This window comes from Apis florea, unplaced genomic scaffold (genome assembly GCF_048593485.1).
Source record: "Apis florea isolate Af1SG1 unplaced genomic scaffold, ASM4859348v1 contig_2495_pilon, whole genome shotgun sequence".
NCBI classification, from domain to species: Eukaryota; Metazoa; Arthropoda; class Insecta; order Hymenoptera; family Apidae; genus Apis; species Apis florea.
In genome coordinates this window covers 3656518-3670150 of record NW_028256595.1, presented here as the reverse complement: position 1 = coordinate 3670150, position 13633 = coordinate 3656518, and the positions used below count along the sequence as shown (strand labels likewise).

The window sequence follows — 13633 nt, the reverse complement described above, 5'->3', positions numbered from 1 at the left end:
CTCTCTCTCCGTTCTTTTCTTTCATCGCGAATGCAGGAGGACGGGCAAACTCGGATTTCTGACTTAACGTTGAAATGCAGCTTAACTTGCAGGACTCTCTCGCATAAATTTGTATAATTCGTCTTAATAGCGATCGGGCGGAATTCTTAAAAGGATTCTTCGTCTCTTCATCGAGGATGGAGAAAAAAAAAAAAAAAAAAAGAAAAAGAATCGCTTGGAAAAAAATTTTTCGAACGAAATTATAATTTTCGCCCTCTCTAATAATATAAAAACCCGATATCGATCCAACGAAAATAGAAGCGGGCGAATCTTCGAAAATTATTTTCCACTCGGTGGTGGTAAAGCGATCTCGGGGCAAACTATTGTTATCCCGGGAAGGAACGTCAAAAGTGGGGAAAAAATCTTCCATCGGGACGAAATTGCACGGTGGCCTGTCACTCGCCACTCCGATCTTGATCGAACGTCAAAACTGGCGGTCGATCGGAATTATCTCGCGCACGGAAACACGCTTCGAGACAGGAGAGAGAAAGAGAGAGAGGGAGAGAGAGAGAGAGAGAGACGCTTAGATCGATAGACGGTGGAGCGACGTATGGCTTTGCGCCAGACTCGCCTCGCTTCTGTTTTGTTGCCGTTTTTAGACCAGCCAGTGTACAGAATCTGCTCTCCGCACACCGAGATACACACCGCGCCACGGCTCTTTTTTCCCCTGTCACGGCGTTCTGTCCTTCCATGAACGAGCGCGAGCGCCTATTTTCACCCCTCGAATCGAACGAATCGTGTGACGAAGCACCCGTCATTGTCACGAAGAAACCCATTTTGTCCCAATCTCGCGTCACGGGTCTCGAGACGCTCGATGCCCTGGAGATCGTTCTTCCCATTCCCCTCGTTCACCGACCGTGTAACAGATATTCAATTTTTCGACTCGCCGCGCCTCGAATGCTAAATACTACGAGCTATACGCGCGCGCGTGTGTGTATACGTTTCCAGCGAGAAAAGAAAAGGATTCCGTGAGAGAGAGGATTCGTTAAATCGCGCGCTAACGCATCGGCAAATAGCAATCTGGAAAAGTAGCCGTCTGCGGTCGTAAACAAGCAGGCTGGATGAGATAGCGGAGAAGGATTTGAAAGACGTACCTGGCACCGTGCTGGTGTATACTTTGCGAATTAGACTCGGCGCTTATTCATATTCATCGAGCGTCCCTGCTTTACACGAGTCATAAACCAGCGGCCAAGTTTTAACCACCGACCTTTCACCCTTCTAGTGCCGCTACCACGTTTAAGTGAAAACGGTCGACGTCTGGACAGGCGCGAACTTATCCGTCTTACGACCTTATCCCCCCGTCCATTCGAAATTTCCAACGCGAAAACGCGAAATACTCATCGCTCTCATCGTTTTACCATCGTTAAATCGTTGCGAGGAGAGAATTCCAGCACGAGCTGGAATAATTCGATGCGATTTAAATTTTCACCGCTCGTGCTCGATGCTTTCCCGATCCCGCGTTGGTTTTATTTAAAAAAAAAAAAATAAAAAAGGAAAAACAGTTGCCCGGGACGTTGCACGCAGAAGCGAGAATGATATATCGTCTGCCCGACTGGTCAACTCGACGTAAATCATCGCCGAGCCGTGACACTCCGTCCGAATGCATCGTCGACTATCGATCGGCGATTATCCGGTAATAATAACACGCGCGTCGCGATCAATTTTACCCCGTGCCGATTGTAGTTACGTTTTAAATTTCAAAAAGGTGGAGAAAGATGCTCGATCGAAGTGGAACGCAATCTCGTAACGCGAGGAAGACACTTACACTCGATCCATCCGAGCGTTGAACGGTATCGAGAAGCCGGATAAGATAAGGGGTGGATGTTGTCGGCGAGCCAGAATCGGAGAGCGGTCAGAGGTGGCAGAGGTCGACGCGGCTAACAGCGGCGGTTCAAGGGTTGCGTGCGGCGCCGTGGGCGAATGGCGCCAGGACGTCTAAGCGGCGATCGTGTTTCGATCGTGGTAGCGTCGTTGGGCAGGGGGGGAAAGAAAAATAGGCGTAAGCATCCTTCGAGCCAATCCACGTAACATCGTCCAGAGTATTACGTAGAGTACGTCCCCGAGAAACGGTGGATTGCGAGCGGCGAGCGAGAAAAGAGGAACGAGATTGTGAACGACGAAAATGAAGGGGAGAAGGCTCGCGTTCTTTTCTTCCCCCCTCCCTCCTTTTTTTTCTCATTTTCGTCGCGTCGTTTCACTTTCATCGCGCAGCAACCTCTCGAGTAAAAGTACGATGGACGAGGAGTCGTCCTCGAAGCTGTTTTCATTCGATCTTCCTGAATATACATCTTGGCTTGTTTCGCCTCGTATGAATCGTATCGCGCGCGCGAATTTCGAGTAAAATTTGCCTTTTCGTTTCTTTAACGAACACTCGTGGGAGCGGCACTTTCCGTCACTTTGGCAGGAAAAGCCAAGCGATCGTCGAGAATGGTGAAATTCAACGATGGAAGGGGGGAGGGAGGGGGGGGAAGGCAGTGTCGGGCGCCATTACCTGAAAAAATCTTGACCTTTTCGAAGGGCCGCCAACATTTTCGGACCGCCGTAAAGCTTAACGGCCGGTTTTCAAATTGTCCCTTGCCTTTTCTCGCCATAACGAGACACGGTGTGCTTGGGCTCTTCGCACCCCATTCTCTATGGTCTCCCGTGCGAGAGACATTTAAGACCGTAACTTCATTGTTACGGAGGGAGGGGAGGGGACGGAGTAGAGACGGAAAAAGCTTTGGAGAAAAGAGGGTGGCGGGCAGCATCGAACATAATCGCAAGACCGGGCTCGAATAAACGGGTTGAATTCCGTAAAAGGGTGACCATGGAGGGAGGGGCGGAGGGGGGAGGGGGAAGGCCGAGAATCGCTTTATTTCTCGGCCCGTGAAGAATCTTATCGCGGTGAACCGTGAACGAGAAGAATGGAACGCGGCCCGCCAACGATTTCTCCGCTTCTATTTTGGATCACGTACCGTGAAATATAACGAGAGAATCTATTCGAAATAAAATAAATTCACCGTACGTACCCCTCCGCCTCTCCTTCTTTAATCGAATTTTCGTCCGTCCATCGAGAGGATAGGAACTCGAATGTTGGGCATTGGATATTTAAATTACAGCGTCGATCGATCCGCAAAGAAGATCAGTTCGCGTGGCGTGGCTCTGTTAAAAAATGACTACCACCCCCGCTACTAGAATGCTCGATGGAGTTGGTCGATCGGTACTTATGAGATACGTGACCCCCGCAATTCCACGAGTAGCGACAGAACGTGGTCCAAGAGCTTGCTTTCCGCCGCCGCCGGCCGCCGCCCCCCTCCCCCCCATGAAAGTTAATATTCCGTGGAAAAGGCTTGTACATATACATACATACGTACATACATATATAGAAAAGGACGTCGATGAAAAGAGAGGGGTAGAGGTGAAGAGGTCAAAGAATAAAAGAAAGAACGACGAAAGAAAGGACGAGGAAAGGAAGAAGAAGAAAAAAACGAAGGAGAGGTACTCGTCGGTGGTAAAGAGCCCCTTCACCCCCTAGACTTCATCTAGACTCGGCCGAGGAATCGATAGGGTGACTCATCGAGGGGCGGTGACGGAGTTCTCTCCCTCCCTTATTCCCTCCTGTCCTCCTTGTTCAGCCTTCCCACGCCTTCCCTTCTCCTTCTCTTTCCGCCAACCTTGCTTCCGGTTCTAACGCCGAAAGCGTGTCCAAACTTTCAAACTCTCGTGTACGGCCTCCGTTCCTTCTCCTCCTCCTCGTTTTCTTCTTCTTCTTCTTCTTCTTCTTCTTCTTCCAGACTGCTCTCTTCATCCCCAACCGAAATAACGAAATGCACCGTTCGAAGGCTTTCCTCGCGCGGAATTTGCTGACTCGACGCTGCTCCTCGGCTTAAAAAGTTGCAAAAAGGGAAGAACTTCCCCCTGTCCTCTCCTCCGCAGTGCGGTCTCGTAACCCGAGTTCGGATCGTTGGAAACGATCGAATCGATGCCACGAATTTTGGCCTTGTACGAACAATACGACCTCCTCTTTCGCCTTTCTCCTCTCTTCTTCTAGAAAAGTGGAAGCGCGAGAGAAAGTTGCTCGTGTGTAAAGTGTAAAGTTCGAGGTGTTGGGATATATATATATATATATACTGTTCCATAAGACGAGAAAGTTTCTCGCGCGAAATAACGAGATCCGAGATTCGGAAATAGGCGGAACTCGCGGCCGCAACACCGCTTCTCTCTCGGACATATCTATAACGGGAATGCGACACGAACGCGAGCACGTCGCCAGCCAATTTGTCGCGCACGAACGATCCACCCTTCTGCTGACTCATCCGGCCTTCCCTCTTGAATTAACCAAATCTTTCCATCTTCCGTCTTACCTACGAATTACGCCCTTACCCTTCTTTCACCGTTTCCACCCTCTTTGATCTTTAAATAATTAACCGTAATTTCCAAGCTTTCGAAGGCAAATTGATAAATTATTCGCGAGATATAATACGCGGAAGAAGTTAATGGGAGCGAGTACGATCATCTTTTCTCTCTCTCTTTCTCTCTCTCGTCGTGAACTCGATCCGAAGCTTTCGATTATTCCTCTCACGTCGAGCCTTTCTCCGTTATTTCCGCCGTCCTCCCTTCTTATTTCTTTCGAACGAAATAACGAAACGCATTCACCACTGTGAACGCGTCACCACTACCGTGACACGTGTAACGAGCCCACGATTCGTCGCCCTTTCGGCCTCCCTCCCCTCGAGTCATCCAACTTTCGTCGAATTCTACGAATAATTATTACGAACTCGAGTGGCTGGAAAAATTAACGAACCCGTTTTTTCCTCCGAATCCCGTCGAGACGACGACGGTGAACGCGTATACACGCTTTGAGGCGACCGATCGTGATATTCCCGTGGCGTGGCAACTCGTAAAATTCGACGTCGTTCGAGGAACGGGGAGAACCCGATTACCCTTTTGTTCGATCGGGAAATATTAGCGCGGTCGATGGTCGGTGAAAGCGATTGACGACGAACGTAAATCGAATTAATCTCGAAAGAGATGGGATGATGTCAAAGGGAAAACGGAAACAAGTTTGGTTCGCGTAATTCGATCGATTGATTACCTCTCTCTCTCTCGTCGATGACCCTGCAGTTTCGCAAGAGCAACCGAACTGTCGAGGAAAAGACGATGACGGGAACGATTCGATCGTCCCCTGAAAAAGAGTGCGCGAATCCACTCGATTAATCCGAATTTTTTCGAATCTTTTTATCCTCTCCTCCCCTCGAACCGTGGTTCGTAAATTTAATCCAGAGATAAGTCGAGGAAGAGTAATGCGGATCGAAGCGATTAATCGCGGTTTCTGACAAACGACTCCGGTCGAGCGCGAAACTCTCCGCGTCCCTTTGACCGAAAGAAGCTCTCGAGCTCTCGAAGCACGGGGCTTAAAGCTCGCGGTTGAATCAATACCAGGGGGGAGGGACAGAAGAGAGACGGATACACGGTGGAGGAGATAGGAGTGTCAAGGATAGAAGGAAGGAAGGAAGGAAGGAGAGAGGGACAAAGGAGGCCAAGGAGAGATTCGTCTTAGACACGTACCTCGTACACGTACACACGTTCCTCCAAGCTGTCCTGCTCCACGATCTTGTATTTACACGTGGGTGTATATATGTATATATATATATACGTGGCACCGACGTAACTCGATGTTGTCGATAAGTACATGGAGCTTCTCTCTGGCAACGTTTCACGATTATCGGCCGAGATTTTTTTTAACAATATGACCGGCGTCAAGTTGGCATGGATGCGTTCTTTCGATTTCTCTACAACGTTCTTCTAGCGATTGTCGTCTTGCTGAGGATCATCAGTGAGTAGCGTACACCGTGATTAATAGCAATCATCGTAATCATCGGTATCTGTCTCTCTCCTTTTTCTCTGTTCTGCCGCAAGCTTGAATTTCACTCCTCGCTCCTCGCTTTTCACCTGGTACGAACGATCGACGGTCAATGTTTTCAATCTCCTCCTCCTCCTCTTCTTCTTCTTCTTCTTCTCTCGAAAGAAAAGAAGGAATTCCGCTACCTCCTCTCCCCTGAGGATTCCGAAACTCGGATCGTCTCGACTCGGATGACGTCTCCTCGCGATTGATCCACTCCGCTCTTCGTTTTCGCTTCCTCCTCTGTTTGCCGCTTCGAGGACCATCTTTTATTTCTCTTTCGCTGATTTTTTTTTTTTTTTTTTTCACTTCGACGTTAGTACTCACCTCGACGACTGGCTTTCGCATTATTTCGACAAATTTTCGTGTCGGTGTGTAAATTTCTTTGTCTCTCTCTCTCTCTCCTCCTATCACGCTCCATCGCTATTTCCGCAAAATAACAAAATTTCCGTACACTATATCCAAATATGCTTTTGCATTATCGTCCCTGTTGGCTACACCTATTTTAAACTATCGCGAGAGTGACGAACGTCTGCTTCGCTTTGTCTACCGATAATAAGCCTTTCATCACCGACGAAAGCACGAAAATAATTTCACGAATTTGTGCGAAATTTTCTAACCTTTCCCTTTCGAACGACCGACATACGACTCTCTTTCTCCTTCTCTAAAAATCGATCGAAACAGAATTTTCACACGAAACGAACGTTTGTCCGCAGAAAACGGTCTGCTCTCTTTCGAGAATCCGAATTACCACTTGGACCCGGCTCGCCTGGACGATGCTCTGAACAGCAACGAGAACGGGAGTTCCCTGTACGATGAGTTGTATCAAGAATTGGTCGGGAACGGCGGCAGAAGCGGCGAAGTGACTGGCGGCGGCGGCGGGGGCGGTGGCACGAGGGTTCAAGCGCGCAGAACGTATGCCACGTTGGATCTGGGCAGCATGGGGGTTGACGTCACTCAAGGTCCTCTCACCCAGGACTCCGTGACGGAGGACGCGCAGGACAACACCGACAACCACAACCTAGGGTGAGTAGACTAAGTTTCGTGAAACAACGAATCGAATAATCGAACGCTTCGTTTCTCGGAAAAAGAAAAGGAAAAGGGAAAAATTTGGAAAACTGGAGAATACTCTACGATTAGAATAGAATAGAATTTTGAAAATTTAGAAAAATCGGGTATAACCACGATCCGGCGAGGAATCGAATGATGGCTTTCGCGCGACTTATTTTCACCGGGAAATATTATTAAAATTGTGTGCTTTTGCGAGACCGTGCGAGTCTCGGATATTCGAAATTTTTCCCATACGTAATATACCCGGGCTGGAAGATGGAAAGGGGTGGTGGCCGGTATAAAGGAGAAATCGGGTTGGAGAAGCGAAATCGAGGAATCGGCTCGCCGAGAATGTTCCTCGGGTGGTCGTTCCGCGTGATATAAGATCCGACGAGGCAGAGTCGTTGATAAAAGTGGTGTTGGAAGCTCGGACCTCATCGGACTAGCGCATAAAATTTCAATAAATCCGGGACCGTGAAAGAGAGGTTGGACAGAAGGAACGAATGGGCTTCGATGGTACAAGCAAGTTTCCAACTTATTCCCGACTGTTACACGGATTCGAGTGGGGGGAGAAGAGATATTCGTTCGATCGGTCCAACTTCTCCAAAACTCCTTTGTCCTTTTCCACGCTGTTATCCAATGCTCTGATAAACGTTCTCTCTCGAAGGGAATGCTCTCCCTCGCCTACTTCTCGAAGCGAAGATTCTCTCTTCGCTCGAATCGATCCGCCAAATTCTCGCCTCCTTTCGCCGCCAGAATCAAGACCTTTTTCAAGAACTATAAGCGAGTGGAAAGTTGAGCAAGTTGTTCGGCAAACGATTCCAAGTTGTTCGTGTAACGCGAACGTACACAGCGCTCGCGAATTGCTCAACGATCTGGAATTCTCCTCGTCTACTTCGACGCTCACGCCCCCGCGTTCACCTCCTCATCTTCGCGTCTCGAGGACCTTTTGTCGGCGATGTTTGGAATTGGCCTCTGCCCTCGTTAATCTCGCGAACGAGAGGTCTTCTCCTTGGTGAACCTCGATCGAATCTCCTTTTCCCCCTCCCTTCGAATTAGATTCCAGATCGATTCCATTCGCGACAAATCGAAAAGAAAAAGAAAAGAAACGAAAGAAAGGAATTTCGAAAAGAAGGAGTACGCTTCTTTATCTCGTTATCGACGTGCAAATTCGTTCGAATCCCTATACGGATAATTATCGAAGACGGAACGGACGGTTTTTTTAACGACAGGGGGAAAAATCGTAGCATCACGAGGCCTGGACCACGTTCGATCGAGACGCGGACGTTAATGGGGGACGGGGGGAGCTTCTCTTCTCCAGGCGCGGGGATAATAAACTGCTCTCTCTTCTCGCCGTTCCATTTTCCTCCCCTCCTCCTCTCGTCTTTTTTCCGCAGCTTGGAAATCCGGGCGAGCATAAAAATGCAATTAAGGAAACGCCTGGCGTCTGGCAGAGGGTGCATACTTCTGTTCTGCGCGGCTGAAAGGTGGCTTCTTCTTCCTCCTTCTCCAAAGACTTCCTCTCCTGTCCCACCCTTCGTTACCCTCTTCTCCTTTCCGCCGCTCTTCCCCTTTCAACTTGCCTAAATTCGGTCCGTCGTCGTGCCGTCTGATCGAGTGAACGCAGTCTCTCCCTGGAACCCGCCACTGTGCGTATGCGTTGGCTTGGAACGATCGAGTTCGATTGAAAACTTTTATCGCGATTCAACGGCCGATCAACTAAAGAGAGATTCTTGTCTGGTATTTCGCTGCCCTTTCAACGACCATCATCCTTCTCGCTCTATTATTTCGAACGCGAACGGGAGAAAGGAAGGGAGAATAAGTTGGCTTGGAAAATTGAAATAGAGACGTGTAGTATTAGATTCGACGTAGACTCGGTCTCGAAAGGGAAGGAAAAATAGAATTCGATCTTTGTAATCGCGCGAAGAGAAATTGAAAGGAACAGGGCCGGAGAAGCAAACATTTCGGAATGTCAGCGACGACTCCTACGTAAGTAAGGTAATGAAGCCATCAACGAACGACAATTCGTCGCAGCTGATCGAATTTTCCGGTCGAGGCACAGCGGAAAAGCGAATTTGGCCGGGGTGCAGCTTTCATCGTGGTGCAACGTTAACCTCGTTTGCGCTGATGCGCCTGAAACGTACGCGGCGTTACGTTGTTAGGCACTTGACGTGCCCCTATAATTCCATGCATCCGACGATGGCTGCGCGCGTCATCGTCCCCGGAAAATCGGTAATCCAATAACGTAGTTGATTATTCGTCAACCGGTCGAGGTAATTGCCGCTCGTCGAATCTTTTCCACCATCTCTCTTTCCTCTTAACTTCGTTTGCGTCGCGCAGAAGAGCAGAAGAGTAGGTTGTTCCGACTCGAGATTCGATATACCCGCGTTTCGCGTCGTTCGCATTCGTTCGTTCGGGGAGAAATTTTTCGGAGAGGGTGAAACGAATTATTAGCTCTCTCTCTTTCGTTCGAAAAATGGATCGCGTCGAAACAATTGTTTTAATTCTTAAAATTGTAAATTTGAAACGCGACGATTTCGAAACTCGGTTTTGAGTCGGACGATTTCGATTACGTTTGCCCCCCTTATCTCCTTATCGCTCAGAGTTGCAACTACCTAGAGATCGCGCTACTGTCTGTTAAAGGTTAAAGTTAGAAACAGTGGCGATAAACGGAAACGTGGTGTATCGCGATAAGTAAATCGATCGTGGCAGTATCCCGACAAACGAGGCAAGTTTCTCTCGATGCCGAGAGTATGAATCGCAACTCTTGGGTGGAAAATTCGTCGCGATTGGGAAAGTTTAGCGAGGAAAAGTTTGCACCCGTAAGTTTGGATAGAATCTGGCGACATCGAATCGACAAAAATGTGTTGGAAGACGGCCCGTGCAATTTCGAGGGACGGCGGTCACTTTGTCAACGAGAGAAAGAGAGAGAGAGAGGAAGAACGAAAATTGGCCGATCTCAAAGAAATAGAAGGAAGGGAAACTGGGGGGGATCTGATGGGAATCTAGACGCGAAGCGTCTCGATATTTCGTTCCAACCTTCCGGATATTAGCCCGATAAGCCCGCGAAAAAGGGAGTCTTGTCTTCGTTTGGACGGAAGAAGAGTATTTGGATTGCAACGACGATCGCCTCGCTTCGAGATTGAACTTCATCTAAAGTTGCGACAAACTTGCCTCCTACTCTCGCCCCTATCTCTCATACTCGCGTCGAATCTCCGCCTACAACCCTTAATCTTATTCCGCTTTGATGGGACGAGCGTTGAAAAGGAGGGAGGGAGAAAGTTAGGTGGCGAGCCGTCTCGTGTCTTGGCCGCCGGTTAGAACGATGTTTCCCCGCCTCTTTGAAGCGAGGACTCAAAGGATATAATTCGAAGGAAACGGAAGTTGAGGGAATCTCTTTTAGATTGCGAAAGAAATCGAAAGCCTCGCGTGTTTCACCGCGAACGAAACGAGCTTGAAAAACCGTCAAAGTACAAATGAAGGGTCGGATCTAAGAGGAACGGCACCGGTATCAATTAACGATCCTTCGTCTTTGGCATTTTGGCTCTAACAAGATTCCCTTTCACGACCTCGCTTTCTTTCTCTTTCTTTTTTCTTTTTTTTTACCTCCCTCTCGAAAGAGGAAGAGATTCGAAGAAAAAGAATAGGGGGGGAGGGGGGAAGAATCGATACAGATAGGAAAAAATGAAATTCGACGCGTTGGAATGAATCGCGTTCGAGCGAACGGAAATTTCGAAGCGGGCGGAAGGAAGAGAGGCAATAGCGCAATACTGGAACAGAATCGAACCAGGAGGATGCACCACGATTCATCACGGGTTATATATTTTCCAAAAGCTGGAGAAGAGCATGGGAACATGGGCACGACGCGCTTAATAACATCCGCATTATTCTTTATCCTGGCTCGGTATCTGCATCGCGCGTATTCGCAGTGATGCAAGGAGAGGGCGGACAGAGGTAGATTAATGCGATCCGCATCGATCTCCGTCCAAGGACCGTGCCTCTTGCAGGAAAAAAGCAACGGGATCGCCGTTATTATGCGTCATTTTGCTCTTTTGTTCTCGATCGCCGTCAAATGGACCGATTATCCTCGAGTGGCTGCCGACACGAAACATCCGTTCGAGCTTTCGTGGCTGGTAATTCGATAATTTCTTCTCCTCTTCCTCTTAAGCGCATACGATTTATCCTTGGCCCCCGTTTTTACGAACGGGGGTAATACGAACTCGATAACTCGTTTCATTGATTCGTTGATCTGGTCGAGAGATTATCATTTGCGACGCCTTTTCATTTTTACTATCGCGACAGACCTGCTACGCGTTGAATACCCGGCGCGCGCATAATCGGCGGCCACAAAGCCTTCCGCCTCGTAACTATATTCCGATAAAGTTGGATCTCACCCATTCAGGAAGCGTGAACCCGTAAGGAACGACGAGCATCGCCATTCGAAGCGAATCGCTAGTCCTCGAGTGATACAATAACGTCGTCTCAGCGAAGAAGAGAGGAGGGGAACATCTTAACGTCGTATGTTCTCTTGTTCCCGTTTATCGCGGCGACGATACGTTTCTCAAAGAAGAGAAGCCAGCATATATATATTATGAGATATTATTCTCTATGCGTATTTTTCGATCGTCGACTTTTCAAAAGATGTGAAAATATCGGCGGTACTCGATAAAACGGAGGAGAAAAAGAAGAAGGAGGAGGAGGAGGAAGTTTTCGGATAATTCACGCGTCCGAGGAGGAGTTGTAAGTCACTTGGACAACACCCTCCGGAGTGCTGGAAGCCGAAAGGCGCCGTGAGAACGAACGAACCATTTTCGAGGGTTTTGCGAGAGGAGAAAAAAGGAAGGAGAAAGAGGAGGAGGAGGAGGCTAGAAGTGGCGGAACTCGCACCTCGCAAGGATAGGTATCTTAACGATCGTGTCTGAGGCGGGAACATATACATTGGGCGTGAAATAAGGCGCCTTTGTTAGGGCAGCTTTTCTTTACAGCCTGCTCTCCTCCCCTCCAGGCGCCGCGCCTTCAGTTTCCTTCGTTGCCACCCTCCTGCAAACCGCAACCTACGTCAGGATCAACGAACAGAACAGAGGGTGGTCTCTCCGATTCCGTACCTTTTCCGTGCTTTTCGTCACGCTCGTTTCGGAACAAAAAGACGAGGGACGAGCGAAACGGAGTCTTTTTTCTCTCCTCCTGCGAAGAAGAAAAAGAAACAGAAAAATATCGGTTAATCGAATATTTCTTATTTCCACCATTCGTCTAGAATATTCTCTGTTATTCTGACCTTCGAACGAAATCCGATCGAGGGTTGGACAAGGCGATATCGTATGCGTTCCGCACGAAATCGTCGCTGTATCTCGAAATCCGTCACGTCTCGCGCTATACGCCATGGAAATTTACGGATAGTCCCCGCCACTCTGTTCTGTAATCCCTTTTACGCCGTTACTTGCAACACTCTCTTGCTTTCTTTATTTCCATGGAATATTTCTGGGGAATTTGGACATTATCGTCGATCACGCGTCGAATAAAAAACGCGGAGGGAACGTTTCACGAAAACTGGAACGTCCCTCCTCCAAGATTTCCAATTGATATCCGCGCATAATCCCGCCCCTATATATATATATGTATGTATATCTATCCTGTCCCTCTTCGTGAACCGAGGTCACGCGTATTATTCCATCGTTCTTTGATCCTGATTCCGTATGTTTTATTCTTCCTCTTCCATCGATATAAAAAAAAAAAAAAAAGAACGATGAAATAGGCAAGGTTTCCGGGGAAATGAATTTGCTTCGAAATTTACTTTTAACCTTCTTGCACTCGTATAATCATCATCCTACATTTTATTTACCAATGTAAATATATATAATATAATTACATCATAGAGACTCTTGTTACTCGATTGCTAACCTTCTTGAATATTAAATACAAGTGCAAAAGGGGAAGGTATCGGAGACAGAGGCTCGAAGACGGGTTAATCGGGCAGTTTGCTAATGAACTCGTAGCGGCGCGCAAGTAGTAGGGGTCAGTGCATAGCGGCGAGACGGCGCGGAACTTGAGAAACTTGGTTGATGAGAGAGTAGCAGGAGAGGGGAGTTGGCGAGTACCGTGGAACGTAAACATCGTGGAGCTAACGAAGAGACGCGAAGCATAGCGGTAGAACAGCAAAGAATAAACGACGCGTTGTTGTTTCGCGATGGTGGATGGGAGTGGGGGTAGCCACGAGGATGACGAGGTGATACCGACGCTCGTGCACGGTAGAAAGCTGGGTTAGAAAGCTGGGCAACTATAATGCCAAACGTTTAAATAATGCAACGAATGCATCCGCGCATACGCCGCATTCGCGGTCTCGCGTTGGCCGCGTTTCCCCTTCCCGATAAAACTTTCACGACTATCCGCGGATCGAACTTTTATTGCGGCTTATCGATTATCTGCCATCGGCCGTAATTGGATGATTTCTCTGCTCGGGACGTTGATGCCTTCCTCCACCCGTTTAACTACGATGAAATTGAACTCGGTCACCGGCTCTCTCTCTCTCTCTCTTCCTCTTCCTTTCCTTTTTTATCTTGCCGCGTTCAAATCGATCCTCGATCGTGTTTCGATGCTCTTCAAATCGAATCGAGCGACACTTTTGTCGAGCCGTTCGACAAGGGCGCTTGTAAAATTTATTCCGTG

The 13633-nt window shown here is 48.3% G+C and overlaps 1 protein-coding gene across 1 annotated transcript in view; it reads left to right on the top strand.

Annotated features, from left to right (window-relative positions):
• LOC100872195 (protein Fe65 homolog) overlaps positions 1 to 13633 on the top strand; it is a 112183-nt gene that overhangs the window by 61575 nt on the left and 36975 nt on the right. Inside the window, exon 4 of the mRNA XM_086906487.1 lies at positions 6637 to 6946. Within this exon, the coding sequence (XP_086762613.1) occupies positions 6637 to 6946 (310 nt within the window). The remainder of the gene's footprint in view (positions 1 to 6636; positions 6947 to 13633) is intronic.